At 40.4% G+C, this 21580-nt stretch overlaps 2 protein-coding genes and 2 pseudogenes across 2 annotated transcripts; 2 read left to right on the top strand and 2 right to left on the bottom strand.

The window, feature by feature from the left end:
- Positions 1-437: 437 nt before the first annotated feature.
- slc25a42 (solute carrier family 25 member 42) lies at positions 438-6607 on the bottom strand. Its single transcript, XM_070918923.1, has 8 exons — positions 6522-6607; positions 3219-3380; positions 2350-2461; positions 2121-2146; positions 1655-1821; positions 1360-1476; positions 905-1056; positions 438-763 (listed from the first exon to the last, which is right to left on the bottom strand). Exons 2-8 carry the CDS (start codon positions 3297-3299, stop codon positions 438-440), a joined length of 981 nt encoding a protein of 326 aa, XP_070775024.1. The 5' UTR covers positions 3300-3380; positions 6522-6607.
- Positions 6608-7585: 978 nt separating this feature from the next.
- On the bottom strand, positions 7586-9999 carry armc6 (armadillo repeat containing 6). The gene is given in 7 exon segments (XM_070919521.1): positions 7586-7944; positions 8039-8176; positions 8302-8433; positions 8468-8670; positions 8799-9311; positions 9401-9550; positions 9863-9999. Coding segments are annotated over 7 exon segments (1470 nt in total). The 5' UTR covers positions 9984-9999; the 3' UTR covers positions 7586-7731.
- Positions 10000-10989: 990 nt separating this feature from the next.
- Positions 10990-12344, top strand: LOC139296406 (MAU2 chromatid cohesion factor homolog; annotated as a pseudogene).
- Positions 12345-12425: 81 nt separating this feature from the next.
- Positions 12426-15147, top strand: LOC139296407 (MAU2 chromatid cohesion factor homolog; annotated as a pseudogene).
- Positions 15148-21580: the final 6433 nt, after the last annotated feature.

Consider the following 21580-nt stretch of genomic DNA (forward strand, 5'->3'; position numbering starts at 1 on the left):
TAGTCACACAAGGCAGTTGGGAAACTTCAGTGTGTGTGTGTGTGTGTGTGTGTGTGTGTGTGTGTGGGTGAACCTCTAAAATCTCTGATTGATTAATACACTCACAGGCCTGGTCCACAAGGGCAGGAGCATTATAATTTATGTGTACACACATAAAAGCATATTGCACTTAGATGTACATGACAACAGTGTGTACAGGTACTCAGTACCATTCAATAGACCTCACGCCTACAGGGACTGTACGTCCCCCTGTTGCACACAGATAAAGCGAGATAATTCATTAATATTACCCTCGCATCCTGAGCCAGAGTGTGTTTGCTTCTATCCAGCACTCACACACACTCTTCACTCACTCACTTCCTTTGTTTCTCTTTAGAGGAGGATGTATGGGGATATTATCACCCCACTATCCCCATTTTGCTCACTCTGTATCGCTATTATCGAGCCGTGTAGCCCATCTGATGCAGCTTCCTCAAGAGAATCTGAGTAAGGTCAAAGGTGGTGAAGCTGATTCCCACCGCAATGGGCCCTTTGACCCAGTTCATACTGAGACCTTTGTAGAGTCCACGGATAACCCCCTCCTCGGACACAATCTCCTTCATGGTGCCCAGGATGGTGCCGTACGTGTGACCCGTGACTCCTGCGGTCTGCATGCGGCGTCGCACCACATCCAGAGGGTAAGACGCCGACTGGCCGATAAGCCCCGCACAGGCTCCAAACGCCAGACGCTCATATGAGTAGGGCTGCGAGCGCCCACTTCGCTCTACATGGGAGAGGAGGATATAAAGAAGTGCCATTCAATAAACAGGTATTTTACATATGCAACATAAACATGAGGTGTGAAAGAAAGGGGTTGTAAATAAATACACAGATACATTTCAACTTGACAGTGGTGGTGCATTACCTGCATGTAATTTCTTCAGTGTCTCATAGGTGAAGAAGCTGAGACCAGCGTAGGGCACAACACCCAGCATGGTGGGAGTAAAGCCTCGATACAACGTCTTCAGGCCCTCTTCTCGGGATATCCGCACAAACACGTGCAGAATGTTGCTGTACCTAAACAGTGGAGGCGCCATAAACAAAAAAATATGACCACAAAACTGATTCTGGCATACCGGCTTTCACTATAAACAATAAACGATCATTTTCAAAACTTTTTTCATTCAGAAAAAAATCAACTCTCCCAGTCCCAGTACAACTTACTGGGCGGTGTCACAGCTTTTGATAAGCCTTCTAAATGTTCCATATTTCATCCTAAACCTGAACCTTGTAGCAACACACTCATACCAATGCAGCCCCTTGTGTTATTGTGCGTATGTGTGATAAATACCCACTGATGATGACTAAAGATGACCTTACATTTCCTTTGGCGTTACAGCCATCCTAGCTCGCACCATGTCCAGAGGATAGGTCAGCATGGTTGCCGTGGTACCAGCCATAGACCCAGCCAGTAACCTTGGAAATGGAGGTAGGGCTCTGGAACACAAAGAAAAACAATTATTATAAGTATGTATACCAGCCTTTCACATTTTTCATTACTCCACAAGACATAAAGAAAATGTTATCAAATTTCAAACAACTTTCCAGATAGAAATCCATATACGAGTCAACAGACCTGAGTAGTAGGTCCACCGGTATAAACTAACACACTTACTTCCCCTGAAAGCCATAGTAGCCTCCCAGCAGCCTCTTGTACTGCTCGTGTGCACAGAACTGGATGGCAGCGTATGGGACAACTCGCACCATGGTGGCAGAGTTCCCCCTCCACAGACTGAAGAAGCCATCCTTCAGGTAGGTGCGGTAGATCAACCTGTAGGCCTCCTGTAATGCACACAGATACACATACATGCTCATACTCAGTTTGAAGTGATGATAATCTATTTTTGTCTACAAACTTGTTCCTGTGATATATTCTTTGAAGGTCAGACTGAAAATGAATATGTTAATAAATGTACGTTGCATGAATCTAAGGGTATGCAAGTTCATTTTAACTGTGAACTAAACTTCAAAACAGGTGGCTTATGTTAAATGCAGTGTATGTGAATTTATCTCTTATTCTGAATGAGAAGCAGACTGTTATTTTACCAAGAAACTCACATTACATATGTGATCAAACTTACCTTTGCAGAGAATCTTGCTGAAGACACTGAAAGACAAAACATATGTGCAGTATAAATAACGTGTGCAATGTTTCTCGTGACATTTTCTGATATTCTCATTGCTATGAATGCAAGAGCAACGCAGCTAAAACATAATATTAGTTCTAGATATAATTCCATGGCACCCATGTGGGTCACTCCTAATCTAAAAACAGTTTCCACTTTTAGGTCAGCAGAGCACCCAACTTGCCTTGGAAGATGATTTTAGTCCTGTCCAATGGGGCGACAGCTGTCTTGGCCACGGCTCCTGCTAAAGCCCCTGAGAAGAGCGAGTTGAGGACAGACCGAGTGTGCTTCAGGCCCTGCACAGCAATGAAGGAATCACATTTAGGGTCACCAACACCAACAGAGTGAATCCTGTAAAAACTGCGTCCTTGCATGAACAAAGTTGTGTTTGAGATGCTGTTGATCATTAAACCGGAGTTATATAAGGATAATAGATGACATCTGACCAACCACCTCACAAAACCTTACAAAGAGCAGATGTCCTTAAATGAACCGAAGACAAAGAAGACACGCTACTAAGCTCAGCTCAGTTCATCTCTTTCACATGCACTACAGCAGAGCAACGAGCAGAGAGAGGAGAACAAAGTTTGACCACACAACGACACTGAAATAGCCACTACAATTCTGCCATTGAAGATAATTACACATATTGTCTTCAATCTACATAATAACATTAGGAAATGTGTCAGGTTCCCTCGACAGGAGCTAATCACAAAAATAAAAAAGGACAACTATGGTAGAATCAACAAACATAAAAGGGAAGGGAAATGTCACTGGGTGACATTCTGTTGTTGTTCTGTTGACACTGCAATAGTCACTCTTTGGGCTTATAGATGCTTAAACATTTTGTTTAAGATAATTCATCCAAAATAGAAAATCCCAATGACTGTATTTGTAGTCACTTTCAAATGAGAAGTTCAAATGATTCCAATTCACAGATTTAAAACTGAGCTGAAAAAATGACATAAATAACACATGGACTTCATTTTTGGGTGGATTCCTGTAAGTGTCGAAGGAACGATCACGTAGATACAATTTACCCTCATAACTTACTTCTGACTGACTGGAGGAAGCCAGCGGCAGCACTTCTCCCTGCGCGAGTGATGCCCGTTGTTCCTGGACGCCATTCCCCATCCCAGAGGACTACACACAGCTGTCACTGAGTGTGCTCATGAATTCAACCACCAGGGGGGCAGTAACACCAGGCACTTAGAGCTACAGAGGGGAAGAAGGGGTCGGAGAGAGAAACAGAGGTCAGTTTTAGGTTCAAATTTAGCCTAAATATAAAACAACGATATTTAGGTGGCTTATTACTCTTGTTACTCTCAGGGAACTGTGTCAGGATCAAGTGACAAGCATGACTCTGACTCTATGAGGATTTGTCATGTAAAAACTTCATCATGTGGTAATCAGTACCAAAGTATTCAAGTCTAACCTTGTGTAAACCTGTAGGCAGAGAAACATATTCTAGTTTAGTTCTTTCTTTGAACTGCTGACTAAAGAACTGTCATGTCAGCTTGTAATGACTGACAGAGGGTGCTTATCTTTAACCAAGAATCTGTAAATACAACACGCACCTCTAGTAAATAAATAGTTACCTGGAGAATAATCCAGTTACCTTTAACCTACTGCTGCACCTTTGAAGGATATATAAAGACACAGAGCAAAGCAGAACTAAACCCAAAGATATCACATGAGGGACAGCGTTGAGGACTTGTAGGTGAAAGGTGTCTGTCTGAGCAAAGCTTAAAAGAAACACAACTGAAGTCCCTCCCTTATCAACATAGCAGATTACAGTCTCACCACATCTTGCCTCTGTAGTCAATGAAGACTTACAGGAGTAGAACATTATCTGGGGCAAATCACCTATATATGCAACCTTCACCCCCACAGCGTTACTGGTCTTCTGTTAAATGCTGCACACGTTTCCCAGGCAAGCATTGTTCAAACTAACTTTACTATAAATCCAAAGCACGTCAAATATGTAAACCTGAATTGCAGGAGAATGTGTTTGCGTGTGTATTTTTGTAAGACTGCAATATTTCATGACTGATTTACCTACTATTTACTTCTTGAATTAATTGTTTTATAACATACATATATACAATCTACACAACAGCAAAATTAGTGAGTTTTATTCTCTGACTGCATTCCCTTTTAATCTTCAGTCAGTGTTTTCCAGGGAGATATTACTGAGTTTATATTGTAAATTTGCTGTTGTAAAACATTGCTGTTTCTGCTGTTTTTAGTTGTTTTTTGTTTATAAATAAATTATAGTTAATTCATTTTTGCACAGTAATAATAAAGAACGGATAAAACTATCAATAAAGTATCAGAGCGATAACAACTATCGATAAGAGTAGTAGCATTATCAAAACTGAATGAATGGGATATCATAACATTCATTACTATATCAAAATCTCAACTGATGTTGACTGCTGTGTTTTTAAGGCCAGTAATAGGCAGAGAGTTTAAAAATCCTGTGACGATATATTTGCTTTTTTTTACATAAACACATGACATACAACAATATTTTTGATAAATGTGGTTGTGAAAATGTGATAAATGTGCTTTAAGGTGGTTATTACAGAATTGTGACCAAGATATGTAATGAGCAAGACAACCAAAGTTGAAAAATAAACTTGTCAGAGCTCCCAGGTGGACAAACTATGTGAAGTACATCTTTGCCATATATCTGCACAAAGCTAATAACAGCAGAGCTAATTCATTGGTTTAACTCTATATCTGAACGATTACAACGGTGTGAGGCAGTAAATGTATTTATTAATTATTTTTTAGTTAAGTTATATAACTATGTATGATGTAGCTGTTTCAGAACTACATTATTCCATTGAATGTTTCAGTGCAGCCACTAAATATAAGCTTGATCCAGCTTCAAAGCAAGGACCAGAACTAGTAGATACAGTGCATTTGTTAAATAAATTCACATTACTGGGAATAAATCCACTTAAAACATCAGAGTTCAAGGAGTTTAGCAACAGTGAGGAGAATCAAGCAAAAGAAGATGGAAGGAGAAAGCCATGGGACAAGAGAGCAAACAGAGGGTCTGCTGAAAAGCTGGGTAGTCATGGGCAACTTACTGGCATCAGTACAACAGAGCGTCAAGCCAGATCCTCAAATAAGCACTTAGACCCCTAATGTGTCCCCTTTTCACCTCACCCACTGTCCTTACTCACAGGCCGTCCCTCACCCCTCCCAGCAGCCTTCTTCCCCATGCATATCATTTTACAGTTCCTTGTTCCTGACTACTAACTATGTGTGTTTGCTGTGCCTCAGGCTTGGCTGCAAACTGCAAGACTTTCCCCACTTGTCATCCATGATCCAATACATTGGGTCCTGTGCTACATACACAGCAATGCAGAGGAAGAGCTGTCCCTGCAGATTAATAGTGTTAATTAAATAGAGGGTAGTGCATTCTTTGTGCTGAGCTGTTTTTGTGAGAAACTTCAGTGAACAACCTTTCAGCTGTAACACACAAATGTATCAGTAAACTGAAGTGTTTTCAGAGTGTGTCAAGATAACAATAACAGCCTGAAAATTATAGCAACTCCGTGTGGAGATACAGGGTGGACAAGACAATAAGTACTTTATCAAATTTGTTCCTTTATTCCAAAAAATAAAATGCTACTTTAATGTGTGAGGCTAAAAATGCAAATCTTTGGGTTGCGACTAACAATAATTTTTCCAATTTATTGTTCAGTTTACAAAATGTCAGAAAATAGTGCTCACAATTTCCCTTAGCCCAGGGTGACAACTTCAAATTGTTGTCAGACCAAAACCCAAAGATATTACATCTACAAGGATGTAAAATAGCACATCCTCACATTTAACTTTCATGCTTGACAAATGACTTGATTGATGATTGATGATGATTTATCGATTATCACAACTGTTGGTTACCAATTTTATGTCGATTGACTATTTGATTAATCGACTAATTGTCTGAGTTTGTGGTGGTGCTGTAGTGAACTGCATTATATTATGTGTTATTTTGTCCGTCTCCTGATATTTGACTGTTTTGTTAGGCCTCGTTAGGAAATAGTTTTGTAACCGCATTATATCCCATATGCTACCATTTTCTTGGCATGTAATGTCATTGTAATTAAAATTATTTGTGCCAACACTGACACTACATAACCACAAACAGGATATGGTTACAATTCAGCAGTATTGGTCTAGAATTAGACATCCATTCATAAAATAATCACCATGCTTCTCCTTCTATCTCACTGCCTGGTGCACCCAGCAGTCCGGTCGAAACTTGTCCACCAACAAAACACAGCCACCCTTTGCAGCCAGCTAGCTGTCACTTGTTACGAACACTAGATTTCTTACCTTACAAATTTGACACCACCTCGGAAGATTTCTGATGCTTTGATATCCCTCACTTGGTGGTTTGTTTTTAAGTCGTTAACAGGTTCCTCGGAAGCTGTTTCTAAGTTAGCCAAATAGCAGGTTAAGTAACGTTAGCTAGCTGTTAGCTTACCGCTACATTTACGTTAATGTTACTCTCGTCGACAGCGTTGCAAGAATATCAACAGTGAACTTGGGTCTTGATAAAAATGGCTCCTGGTGTTGAAGGCACTGGCTTCCACACAGTTCTCAAACTCATTAGCCCTGCAGTGACTTTAAGTGACTGACACCATCCATGCTGTTGTATTTCTACTGTTACAACTCCTGACAGCGACCCGAGGCAGTTAACGTTAGCTTTGACCACAGTGAGGTTTGACAAGGGCGAGCGCTGTGGTATTGTGGGAAATGAAGTCTGAATGAGGAGGGGCACGTTAGGATAGGTCGGTTAGAGGGGCGTGAGTAGGAGCCACACTAGGCAACGACTTGGCCCACTGTAGTTTCTCTTGGGCTTTTATCTTGTCCGTGAAGTACACCGGAAGTTAGCTTCCAGAGTGTCTTCAGCCTCAGACTCACCAGATAAAGTGTATGATATCTACACACAGCCACACAGCAAGATAAAGGTGAAGCACCCAGAGTGAGTTTTATCATAATCATGCATAATATACAGAGTAACGTTGTCAGCGGTAGGTCTAAATAACACTGTAATAATGTATATACAAACTAAAAAGCAAAAAAGGGAATGTTTAGCTCTAGTAAAAGTATAAGGCAGTCAATACATGTTAAAATTTGGCTTTGCAAACATGGGGAAGGAGTCTACACAAAACAGTGCAGTTTAACTATTTGCATAGCAGCAAATTCATTTATACTTACCCTAAGCACAAAACACACAGATTGATATGACATCTCATGAACATAAATGTGGTACGGATGTGAAAGAAAATGTGCAAACAAAATATTAACAGCAAACAAAACAATGTACAATAGGACAACAATAACCTTTGTATTTGTTAAAAACAGAAGGTCTGTAAAAAATGTTCAACCGCTCAAGGGCATTATGTAGACTGTGTGGACAGGAAGCTTGGTTCTTTACACTGCTAACAAGCCTTTTCTACAACAACTACTCTGTACAAATATGCATATGCATTTCAGGCAAACTCATGGTAAGGGTGTATGGTGATGCTCTCCTCCACTTTCAGTTGGTGAGGCTTCCATGTTTGCCGGTCCACAGCTCTCGGAGCTCCACCTGGCATCCCAGATCTCTGAGGGCTGCTTTACAAACATCACCGCAGTCTTGATGGGTCTGCAGTGCCTGAGCTATCAGGGCCTCTGCTCCCAGCTCCAGGATTGGTTGGCTGTAATTACGCGTACGTGAAACCAGGTTTCTCATCAGCATACACGCCTGTTTCTGTTTATAAAGAAAGAAAACAGGGACAGAGTTGGCAGTCACAGGGCCAGTTTTTTCAAAGTAAGCATATGAATTATTAATGACCTCATATTACCTGCACACTGACCACATCAGTATGTGCCTTCATAGCTTGCACGGCTGCCAAGGCACCTCCATTCTCCATGATGACTTTGCAGTTGTTGGGTTTACGCAAAGCAAGGACAGAGAGGCATGCACAGCCCTGCTCACACACCTACAGCAGAATGTGACATAATCTTAGGACATTTGCAGAATTTATTTGTAACTCAAATGTATTTTTATCCAACAAAAAACAAGTGTTTTAGTACAGTTAGCATGTAGGTATGATATTTAACTCACAGCAGAGTTGCTCATGTGTCTGTTCATGGCAATGACAATGAGCTGGACTCCACCTGCATTAACAACTGCATCTTTCACATCATCATTTCCTGCTACAGCTCGTATTGCACTAAGGACCTGCCGAACCAACTCCTGCAAAGAGAAAACCAGTTGCAGTGAGCAGAACGCACATGGAAGTTGAATCTTGAATTTGTATCACAATCCCCTGTTTTTAGTTATCTACCGGTGACTCATAGCTGTCTGCAAGCAGTGTCATCATGAATTTCAGTCCTCCTAGATCACAGATGTCTTGACAGAACTCGTTCCTTACAGCCAGACGGGACAAAGTTGCACAGATCTCACTCAGAACTGAAGTATTATCAAGGTGAGCTGTGAGGGAGGAACACAGCAAATAAAAGGAATAACATGAATCACATCAGAATCTGATTTAGAAAAACTAAAGTAGCTGAAGCTATTGTGCTAAACACCCCCATAAATTAGTCATCAGCTGGCCTTACCTTTCGCAGCCTCAATTAAAACTTTCAGTCCATCGTGCTCGAGAACAATAATCTTGGCGTGTTCATGAGCATGCCCAAACGTAACTCGGACATCATCGTCAAAGGTCATGACCCTGAGAGCCACAGAGGCCTCCTTGACCAGCTCAGCACATCTGCTGTGTTGTGTAGTGGCACCAGTCAGCAGAGGCAGGACGCCGGCCTTTACCAAATCCTGCCTGTTCTGTTCATGTTTCAAACAGCAATGACGTACAGCGCAGATAGCTACACGTGTCACAGAAGAATCTGCCTGGTACTTCTTAAGGACATCCAAAAGGAACTGCTGGCCCTCTGCATCCAACAAGTCTGGTTGTCCATCTGTCAGTGCAGCCAGAGCGGACAGGGCGGTCAACACAACCCCCTGCTCCTCCACACTCTTTTTGCAGTGAGAGAGGATGACGGGGAAGGCGTCTTTTTGGGCAGCCAGGTACCTCTGGGCAAATCCAAGAGAACAATGCTCAGTGAAGCATTTCATGTCTGCCGTCACATCCGTAGCGACAGCAGAATCTTTTGCAATCCGGAGGGAATCCAAAGCCTGCACGTAAAAAAAAACAAAACACAAGTACACAGTGAGACTTTTGATAAGTTTGCAGTAAGCAGACTCTTTTCACAAAACGAGTCAAGACTTACCTGTAAGACCTCATGTGTTTGCTCTTCTTGTTTGTCATCAGATGATACAGCTGGTACAGCTTGTACTATACAACTGAGGTCCACACCTGCATCCACACATAAGTTTAGTGTTAAAGATGGCACCCTCAGTTTTAATACTTCACAAAATAATCTGGATCAACCACTGACAACTGATTACAGAGCATTATTCCAATGGCTCCAGTGAGATGTATCACGACAGACTGCCATGATAAATAATTTAGTAGGTTTTAGTGATTGAAGCATCTGCAGTTTGGCCATCAGTGGTTTAACTTCTTTTGAGGAGCAAAGCATAAACAGACATGCTGATATTTTGCAATTAATGTGTTTTTTACCCATAGACACTACCAGGCAGTCATTGTCCTTTCTAGCTATGTTACCTTGAGACTCAAACTGCTCCACAGCCTCCCTCAAAGCCTCATCAGGATCCATCTCAAACTCTTCCATGTTTTCCCTGACAGCGGCATCAAATGTTTCCTGCGTAATCCTCCGCTTCGCCATTTTCCACACGTTAATTTCCACTCTGAAATGAAGAGTGATAATGGTGTGAAAACATGAGCAACATCCGATATAGCTAGTATTAGCTATTGTTAGCCAATAGACGTTCTGTTTCTGCTCTTGTTGCCAACTGTGGCTATTGAAGATTACAAAGCTACCGTTACATAAAGATGTTGTAGAGTAAGAGAAATATAGTCATAAAAGACGCAAGTAGAATCACTTAACTGTTACCACCGCCCAGTGACAGACAACCTGCTCAACTGTTATGAATGAACCGACAACCACTGTCGATTTACGCACTTTTCGTAGACGGTTGTGCTCGTTACCTCCAGCTCTCAGCAACGAACGCGGGGCGTGAATTATGCGTAAAAATTGACTGTGAATAGTACGTTCCACAAAAGGTCCCACTCGTATATATTCTCGGCTGGGACATAGACTGCAAAATATTAGTTCCACTAATAGCTAGTTTAAACTGAAGACAACGATCTCATAGCTTTTTTTTTTATCAACCCGGTCACGACTCGTGAAAATAATTACGAACGGAGTACCTAGTTTCGTATCAGAAGAGGGAAGCGCTACGTGATTGACCGTAACGGGCATTTTTAAGTGAAAGTTTTATTTTGACGACTTTCCCTCCAAAATAAAGGAGGTATTTTAGTGACTTATAATATCCCCGTGGTAAACTCCCATGTCTAGTGGTTATATACCGTTTTTAGAGGTGGGTAGCTGTAAATATTTTATTGTTGTTACTATTATGTCACAACAATAACCTGAATAGCACGAAAACGTATGTTATGTTTGTCTTACTGTCGCTCATGTGGTTTTATTTCGAAAAAACAGACCGGACATTCTTATTCCTCTTACTAGCTTGGCGGTAGTGCTCAGTTTAATGCAAATGAATGAGGTACAAAACACATGTGTGGCCAGCTGTAGCTGAGGATACATTTGGCGGACGTTGGTCCAGTGATAAATCAGTATGTGTTGTTGTGTTGTCTGCGGACGACTCAAGATGGCAGCGAGCACAGAGGCCCCGGATCCCTGGTACCTAGCCCTACTGGGCATTGCTGAACATTTCCGCCGGAGATCCGTCTGTGCGTCCACTGTCTGCAGGCAGTGTTTCAGTTCAAGCCGCCTCTGAGGGTCGAGTCCCGGACTCGCCCCCAGCTGGGCTCGGTGCTGTCCAGACTCACCTGGAAAAAGTGGTGACCGGCGGCGGTAGCCACAGCGTCTGATACCCGGCATGAAACATGTCCACTGGAGTGTGATACTTTTTTTATCTGTTGCACCAGCTCACTGTCAAACTCCATGCTCAGTGTGGGGCTGACACTAATCATTTGCACTTTTTATCCGCAGTGGTTCATATCACAACAAGTATCATTTTATGGAGTATGATAGGAAATTGCTCACAAACAGATACAAAGTGTGTTACCTCAGCATCAATGCATCATCTCAAATCATACATACATGTTATATAAAGCTGATAATGGGATGATAACAATCCCTTCATGCTTTATATCAGATCTCTCAATGTGAAGTATGAAGCAGCAAGTATCCTATCAGAGTTCTTCTGTCAACAGGTGTCTTCTCTTGCATCCTGTCATCCTGTAATAATAATATAATGTGAAAAGTAGTAGTAGGGAATTTTTAGTATTATGTTTCATCACGTTGAAATACATATTAGGTTATAACTTAAATGCAAGAGTAAAATAATGCACTTTCTTTTGCAGCTTGCTCCATCATAGTTACACAGCTATTGGCTTCTGTTTTCAAGAACTTGGTGGACCAGATTTCTCAGCAAACTCCCTACTGGCACTGCAGACTGCCTTTTCAGCTTTTTCAGCTTCATATTTGGTAAATTGATCTGAAGCATGTATAATTTATGTGTGGGGTGATCTTCTCTCTCTCAGCAGCTACATGCACTAGAGAAGGACTTAGTATCGGCCTGTGATCTCCTAGTAGTCGGAGCAGAGTATGCAAGAGTCATGGGCTCAGAGTACACAAGGTGAACGGATCAGTTTCATGTTTGAATACACTGAGAGATTGCACATCGATCTGTGTTAGAGAGCTCTGCTTTACTAATTAAAAGAATTGTGAGCTTAAATAATTCTCTGCTAATTAAGAGCGCTATTTGTGTTGTTTTCTCACTGTTAAATTCTGTAAACTGCATGTGCATTTGTGGCTCTGCAGCTGCTACTGGTGCACCCTCTGCTGACGCTGTGTGGGACCACTGTAGAAAACTGGCAAGGAAACCCCATTCAGAAGGTGTCACTGCACGTTGCTTTCTTGGTGCTGCAGGTTGCACACTACCTGGATGCTGGACAGGTACAGCTGTATCCATATGTCTCACTACTGGAAGACCACTAAAACCCCACACCAAGAGCTGCATATAAAAGTAAAATAATTTGATTTCTTCGCATTTTTTACACAAACATTTGAACATTTTAAATGCTGTCCACATTCCAAGTCATCCCGCTGGAGCATATCATCATGTGCCAACTGGTTACTGGCCACAAGGCCACGGCTTTACAAGAGGGGTCTCACCTGCTGTAGCACTTCATCTGTATGTTGCCAGACAGATGCTGATTATGAATAAAAGCACAGATTCTTTAACACCAGTTAAGTCTTTATCTTAGCTTTTTGATTGTCGTTTAAAATTGTGATGATGCCTCTCTGTATTTTAGGTTTCTCAGGTTTGTCAGCTTTGCCAGCAGACTCCCAGGCTGTTTACAAATCATGCTGCGCAGCTTCACACACTACTGGTAAGTCTACAAGCAGAGAAAACACAACTTAACAGAAAAGGAAACACAGGTATTCTTATGATGAGAAACATGGGACAAGACACATTTGTGTGTATACAGCAAAAATGTGTTTGCTGTAATAGTGCACTCCGTATTCTCTTCCCTTTTCTGTTCATGGTTTTGTTTAAGTGCCTTGGTTGCAGAAAAAAGAAGCTGCAGAAGTGTTCACTGTTTACAAGATGCATCTGTCCCAGATAATATGAACCATTCACATCTGTTTCCTCTTTTGCTGTGTCAGGGCCTCTACTGTATCTCGGTGAACTGCATGGATAACGCTGAGACTCAGTTCACTGCTGCTCTACAGGTGAGTTTCATCTCGTCAGATGTTAGATCACAAGGTCCCTGAGGATTGTGAACTTTCTGTGACCTCCTGGGTTTATCCAGATCTTTGAACCCCAGTAGAATATCAAAGATATGGTTTCATTAATCCGCTAACAAGTCTGTTTGAATCGGTTCCTGAAAAGTTAATACTTTTTAAGACAGAGGGTGATCATGTGACAAAGATAAATATAACGTTTTTTGACATTTGAAAAGAGATTGGCTACTGGTTATGTGACTCTTAGATGATTCAGTGTTGTCAGTGTTTTTTTTCTGTTAGATGATTCATGTGAAATGTGGACGTTTACTGTGACCAACTTGGCGAGTGTCTACATCTGGGAAGGCAACAGACATCAAGAGGTCTGGGAGCTGCTCCTTCCTCCAGCATTTAAACATGTACAAATGTAGATTTATATGTTTTTTTCTTTTAGTTTGGTTCTAATTAATTCTTTTGACTCCACAGCTGTATAGCCTTCTATAGAGGATTAATCCTGGTCACAACTTTCCTGTCAGGTAACTATCGATACAAGATCACATCTTCCATGTTTTTTTGCAGAATTTCAAAATAATATGACTTTGACCTCTTCAGTTCTCATTGTCTACAAGCCGTAGCGTTTTACATCAGAGGGCTCCTGTCTTTCTTCCAGGGACGTTACAGCGTGCACTCTAAGAGTTACATTCAGTCTTGATGTTCTGTCTTTATGTTTAGTGCAAGAAAGCTTAACATGTAAACTTGCCTCAACAGGAGAGACCCTGAACATGTCTAAGTAGCAAGAAGTGTGCAGCTCTGGTCCTCTGCACTCCTCAAAGGTACAGCGGCCACTCAGCCTTAACTCACAGTGAAGTCAATGTTAGGTTTTATGTTAATATTATGTTATGGCAACATTTTCCCAAAAAGATGGATAGACGATATGTTTTCATTTTGGCCTGAAGGGGGCGCAAGAGGGCCAAAATTGTTTAAGAAAATATATAAACTCAACTCATTATGAAATGTTATTTCATCATTCTCATTTTCATAATAACTATTTTATAAGAGTTTGTTTTTATTTCATAATGGCATTTTCCTGGTAACACTTTTATTTCATGTCACTTTTTATTTCATAATATCACTTTTCATGACTGAGATGAAGTCACAACCCTCTCAGCTTTCAGCCAATCACATGCCCCCTGGCTCTTAAACTGGCAGGCTCAACAACTGTTACCAGAAGTGGCCAGTTAGCACCTGTTAGCTAGAGCAACAACAATGTGAAAGTCGTTCTGAATCAACTAGCTGCTGCTGTAAATAAACAAAATCATATTTCATAATAATGAGTTGAGTTTTATTCATTTGTTTTTATTATTATTTATTTCACAAACTTTTGGTTAATTTGTATATTTAACACAATTTATTCATGTGATAATTTATTTCATAATGTATTTTTTATTGGGTTAATATTGGAGATTTATGTTTGTACAATTCAACACAATGTGTGTCCTTTCCAGCTGACCATTTTGCACCAATATTCAACATACAGGGATCCAGATACAGTTTTCAGTTACAGCATAAATACACCACAGAATAATGAAGCCACAACTGAATTAGAAGTGGACAAGGCTTCAGGAAAACAACGAAGTGGCTGAATAAACTTAATCACTCTGCAATAACTTGATACGTCTGAGCATATTCAAAGGTGGATCTGATGTTAGGACCCAAAATCGTTGAACACAACACTGCAGCTGTCATCAGCGTTCACAGTGATCTTTCCCGCAGATCTGCATAAGGCTTGTGGAAACTCCACGGACGCTCACGAGGCAGCTCAGATGTTCCAGAACCTTTCCCAGCAGCTCCTGCAGGACCACATCATGGCCTGCAGCCTTCCTGAACACAACCTCATCAGTGTCAGAACAACATCAATCAGTCAACCTAGAGATAATGAGTCAATCCACCCTGCCTGGATTTTGAAAGAAGCTATTGTGCAATGTGTTGTGTTTTTTAGTGGACAGACGGCCTCCCCCCTGTGCAGTTTCAGCCTCAGAATGGACCTACTACCAGCCTGGCCAGCCTGCTCTGAGAACAAAATCCCACCCTGACAGGGAAAAGGAGAAGCAGAGGAACATTTGCAGAAATAAAGACATGAAAAGATGAACAGGAAAAAAAGGAGAAGCAGCTGATGAAAGGGTAAGAGGAAGAGTAGGCAGGATAATGAAATTAGAAACTGCACTGCGTCATTTGGCTTCCATTCGATGCATTCCTTCACTTATTTGGGGCACTGGGGCATCACGACTGGATTTTAAGTAATTGAAGTTTTTTGGAAAGCATAAGGTGTCAAGGGAACATTTTTTATTACACTGACACACTTTGGAGTGGTTGTAATAATTTGTTCTACTATCACTTCTTCTTCCCTGCCCTTGCCGGCACATTGCAGCATTTCTTGGCATTTTACCGCCACCTATTGATCAGTGCAATAGTGTGACACCAGAGATAAACAAAACAGGGACCCACTCATAGAAAAACAGCTCCATAGCTCTTCGAGAGCTCTAAAACTCCACAGGGAACCTTTAAATTCAGCTGCTTTAGCTCATCTCTTTACTCTTTCTTGCAAGACCATTATGGAGGTAGTATTAATTTGGATGAAGTAATGTAGAAATGGTACTCTTAGCTTTTAAGATTTAATTAGCGTTAAATTTAAACCATCCATTGGCCAAACAGACAGTCAAATGTGACTCCGTCTATTGTTGTGCATGAACTCAATATCTGTCTTTCCAAAACACTGGTTGGCCAGTTCTCATACACAGTATTTGTTTGGATACATTTGGATATACAGTGTACTATATATCTGTAAGGATCTTAATGTGGTGTAGCGGTATGACTGTTTACTCACTAAACAAATGTGACCATGAGATAGAATTTAAAATGATATTAGATTTACCAGCTAACCATTTTATATAAGTGGAAACGCTGGTTTGCTTGACATCCAATAGTATTTATCAATGTTTTGAAGGTAGAAAGTGTACATGTTTTGAGGCTGTGATGCATCAAATGATTATTTGGATATTTTTTAAACACTGCAATTCAGTCGTCCCACTGCCTGACTGTACTTCCCTTTAGATTTTTACTCTTTCACTCTCACTGTGGTGTACGTTTATATGCAGTGCACATTTTGCTTGGAGGCAAGAAACCAGTAAAGATAATGAGATTGACTGTTACCTGTTCACACATATGTTGTTTCATGATGAAACTCACATTTATATCTTTTCCATGTCAACATTTTTCTCATTTCCAGTTTTACTAATTTCTTCCAGATGATGGCGGTATAAATCTGTATTTAAATAACATTTTATTTATTGTTGCGTTTCATTATACCAGATGCATTTGTTGTTTGCCATTATTGTAGATTACCATTTGATATATTATCAAATAACTGGTAGGATTTTTGATTTAGTTACATTAATGTAGGAACGGTACTTTCTTTTTTTTATCTAGTAAAGATGTTTGTTATACAGATTTCTGTGTTTATTATTTCAAAATAAACACAGAGTTTGGTCACTTGCAAAGTAATTACGGCAATACAAATTACAGTATGGATGCCATTTATTGTATTGGCATTTTACAGTATGTTATAAGATGTAATGTTTGATCGCATGTTCAGCACATTTATATATGTCAAAGTAGCTTTATTGCAGTGCAGACCTTTCAGATTCATCTGCACTACGCTACATTACCACACAGTGATGGATTGCACAACTCAACCAAGTTTCAAGTGTCTGCGTATTCATTTTTATGGCGTACAGAAATTAATGGAAACCACATTGCTGCTTAGAAAAAAATCTGAAACTTCATAGCATTCATTTAAAAATGTAATGCGTACATGATGTATGGTTAAAGAGCTGCAGTTTGCTAACATACTGGAACTGTCCTTTAAGGCCAAACTTTAATCTTGAAATCTAAATTTGAATAAGTGCATTTTTCAACCCCAAGAGCTTACATTTTAATTACAGCCTGTTCTCTTCAAAAGCTTTAAGGTATTAAAGCCTTAGCCGACAGTCATCAATAACAGGTTGAAAAGATAACAAGAAAGTTTAACCATCTGCTGCTAATTAACATCCTTGAGTTAAATGAGTTCCAAACTGAAACTTCTGGATGTTGTTGGGTTAATATGCTCTCTGCATGGCAGTGTCTGCACTATTTATGCCTGACCAAAGATTGTTTCACTGTGTTAAAAGAAAATACAGAATGCTCTGTGTGGTTTTGCTATTCAATAAGACCGACAGAGTGATGAGTCTTATAGGTTAATTGTCATTTTTTCATTTCATATGCAGTGTACTGGAGTACAACGATAAACAATAAAAGTGCTCTCCGACTGCACTGTAGATGTGGACATTGTTGCTGTCCTCAGAGGAACGACTGAGTAAACTGTAAAGGACATGACAAAACTCTGACCGTCACCTGTTTAGAAAAAGGTCATCAAAGGTGTTTCAGATCATAACCACTGGCATCTAACTGCCTGAGAGACGGTTCCAAGCTTTAAAAAGAAAACTGGAAGTTGAAGTTTCTGCCCTTTTGAGAGAAAGAGATACTGAGAACAAACCAGAGAGCAGCACATGTTGGATGAAAAAGGAGATGATGAGGTGTTTGTCCACAACATATTCAAAACCTTAGTATCCCAAATATAAAACAAGACGTTTGGTGTTTGAGCACAAGATAACCCATCAGGCTGAAGTACAATGTTACAGATCATACAGGGTGATAATATGTGCCTGTATATAACACCGTAAGTTATTTTGAAAACCTGCTATTTGCCTTTTGCAGTTGGGTGGACACGCATGCAATGCAAATAAAGTACACCAGGGACACATTTCTGATGTTATACCATCTGCACTACATGTATTATAATAAATACACTTAATACATTTTATAATCAGATTATACTGGTTACATGTAACTACACCAGTGTTATCTGATTATAAACTGTAACTGTGATCCATTACAATTGTTGTAGAAACAGCAATTGACTTTGTGGAGGCAAAGTGGTTTAAACGTGAAAGCAAATACAATTATCAGCTGAATCTATGTAGACTGTGCCATTACATTGCTCTAAACGTATTAATTCAGCCGTCAATTTGAGGATGTCCAATCGGATCCGAAACATAAACTAATTGACAGCTAATAAAAAATATTTGAATTTATAAAAATGATAAATGTGCGTGCTTGAAATATAAATATCCACCATATGGGAGTAAATAATTGTTAGAATATGAAATTAAACTCAGGGCTGAATATTAATTAATGTTAGTTGTCTTGCTTCACATTCAGAAAACATCTTATTGTGACATTTTAGTCATAATCGTCTGTATTTTTCAAGAATGAACTTGAGGTTAAACATCTGCATTCAATGGAGACCCCGTCCCAGAGCTCATCTTTTCTATACAAATACATATTTTGTTAAAGAAAGAACATAATTAGCCGACTGCGTTGTAATATTTCTTCTCTCCTCCCTTATTTCCTCGTGTCCGGGGAAACTCTGCTCTCCGAGGGTGGAGGGTGAGTGAGAAGTGAAAAGTTTCGGGACGCTCTAGGTGTCTTGGACGCAGCTGAAATGAGCCACTTCCTGCCAAATAGTGAGCCCGTCTGATCGTGACTGCAGCAGCCACTTCCTGCATTGTTACAGTACTTAATGAGGATTAAGTTGAAGCTGTCATGCCGTAACGGGCGGCCATTAGGCCTACTCCACACGGAGGGAGGAGGAGAAGCTGGAGACTGACCTTCCTCCTGTTTGATTTCAGAGCTGATCCCTTCACCTGGAAAGGACCTGCTGACTGACTCTGTCCTGTCAAATAGTAGATACAGGCCTCTATATACAGAATATTAAATAATCTCCTTTTAGGTTCAGTGTATAACATTAAATATCTCTCCATGATTACAACACATCAATTCATTTTCAGAAAACACTTGTTTATTGCAATTTCAAATGTCTTACATCATCATTGTTGTGTAATAGTTATAAACAATGAGTAAACATTTACAGTTCTTAAACAGAGGAGGTGGGCAAAGACACAGGACCACCTAACAATATTATGTAATCCAATACAACATCACAAAGTTCAGCCTCAGAAAATGCCATTTGTTTAAAGTGAAGACTATGACCCAGTCTCATGGCTTGACCTTTGTTATGAGGTAGTAATCATTGCACAGCTGTTTCATTGTATTATATTACCAGGTGTTCATGTCAGTTTTCCACTTCTGTATATTTATTAAAAGACTAATTAACCTTTAATTTACCAGTGTTTGCAGGGCCATTGCCAGGATCCAATATAGTGCTGAGGGCGTGAGTCCAATGCCCTAGAAAACATCTTACAAGACACCAAAAGGGAACTTTCTGAAAATTGTTTTAATTACTTGGGTTTTTACTATTTTACTTATTCAACTGTTTGCTTATTGTTTCTGTAAATATTTCACAACATGAGATTTTAAATTCAGTTTGAGATCCTTCTCTATAAAGCCGGGAATCATATTCTGGTGGGGAAATAGTTATTGGACATTTATTTTAAAGGCAAGTTGTCATAAAATGTACATCTGTTTGATCTTCACTGGAATCAGCCATTTCATTACCAGCCATGTGCATTTTAAGCCAGCTCTGCCAATGTGTCTATTATTGGATGGAGCGGCTTTAAATTTTGGACAGACATTCATGGTCCCCAGATGATGAATCCTGGTGACTTTGGTGACCTCTGACTTTTACATTTTTGTAAACATTTTTGTTTTTGAGTGAAATATCTCAACTATTTGGTGCAGGCATTTACCGTCTTTGTGATCTTCAGTGATCGCCTGACTTTTTATCTTCTCATTCGACGCGTTTCAGCTTGTGGCCTTCATCGGGGTCATCATACAGCACTTGTTGTGCCAGAAACCCTCCACTCTACTATAATGTAAACAAAATCCCAGACAAAATACTGAGGACATGACCTCAGTGCCCTCAAGAGTAGCTGGTCTTGATTGTTTGTTGATATAGTTATAACTGACTGAGGTAACGTCTACTTATCCCTGAGTCCACGGGAGCAGTGACAATATTTACAGAAAGGACGTGATTATGAAAAAATGGCCCCTTGGTACAGATTAGGTTGCATTTACACAAGACAATCTGCAGCCTCTGGAGATGGAGTGGTAGGATGAGAGGACAGAAACAATCAGACCTGATGACACAGCATCATCTATAGAGAGAGAGAGAGAGAGAGAGAGAGAGCCTTTTTGTCATTTAAAGAACAGCAGGATAATGCTGACAAAGCACTCAAACACCCCAACCCCCCAGCTGCCCACTTCAGTCTTTATGGACAACTACTTCTCTTAGATCACAGTATTTCAAACACATATGTGTGTGTACATGTGTGTATGTGCATGTATATGGGTGTTTGTGGATGACAGAGGATTAGTTCAGTTCACAGGGATGCTTTGAAGGTCTTGTCATGAAAGAGGCAGCCAGCTGGATCCTTTATGGAAGCTATTCTGCAACTTCTGATGTAGTAACCCGTGTGTGCTCTGGACTTGCATGTATGGATCTGACTGTAACTGCAAGCCTGGTTGACTGGTCATTAATTGCAACCCTCTTCTTAATCCCTACTGTAAAGCTAAACGTAAATACTGTATGTTGTTTAGGTTCACGGCTTAGGACCCTATTCTGAGTTGCAAGGTTGATGTTGCAGGCTTACAGTAATTCTGAATCAAGTATTAAATGGGGGGGGGGGGGGGGGGGGGGGGGGGCTAGCATAGGTCCTTAAGAGCCATGAGGTGATTATATGATGCTGAGGTTGGGATGTGATGCTGATGCAGGTCTCTGTTGAGAGCCGAGAGGTGAACATGAAGCAGAGGATGCTGGTGTAAGACCAAAGTTTGAGTTTGGGGGATAATATGATGACAAACATGCATAATACTGCATATCTATATAATACAGTGGCCATATGAATGCATGTTGTACTAGACATCCGACCTATTAGGGGGGCTCCAGGGGAAAAATTGCTGTTGGTCCCCTATTAACTCCCCACCTCCCGCCCTCAGTGTATACACTCTGTTGCCTCAAAGTTTCCATCCAGTACAATGCACACAGTAGACTATACACAGCCTCAGGTTAACTGTGTGTCGGTTATTGATGTTAATTTGATTTTAGGACTATTTAGGAATATGTGCCATGTAAGCATAATATAAACAATAATTAGGATCTTAAATCTAGATTTAGACACAGGGCCCCTCTATAAGACAGGGTTACAACATTATGGAATAATAAAGGACCCACATTAGCTGATATTATACTCTGGTGGTGCAAGTTCCCTAACAAATTTGAAGTTAATCAAATTACCAAAAAACTGTTAAACCTGGGGCTTTTGAGGCCCCCCTGCAGGGTCTAAGGCCCCGGGGAATTAAATGGATTACAACCTGGCAAACCAGTCTTGCTTCCTGGATGTCTTCCACAGTATGTCAGCTATGTACTGTTAGTGCTGCACGCATTTACAACA

Source organism: Enoplosus armatus, chromosome 14 (genome assembly GCF_043641665.1).
Source record: "Enoplosus armatus isolate fEnoArm2 chromosome 14, fEnoArm2.hap1, whole genome shotgun sequence".
In the NCBI taxonomy this organism is placed as follows: domain Eukaryota; kingdom Metazoa; phylum Chordata; class Actinopteri; order Centrarchiformes; family Enoplosidae; genus Enoplosus; species Enoplosus armatus.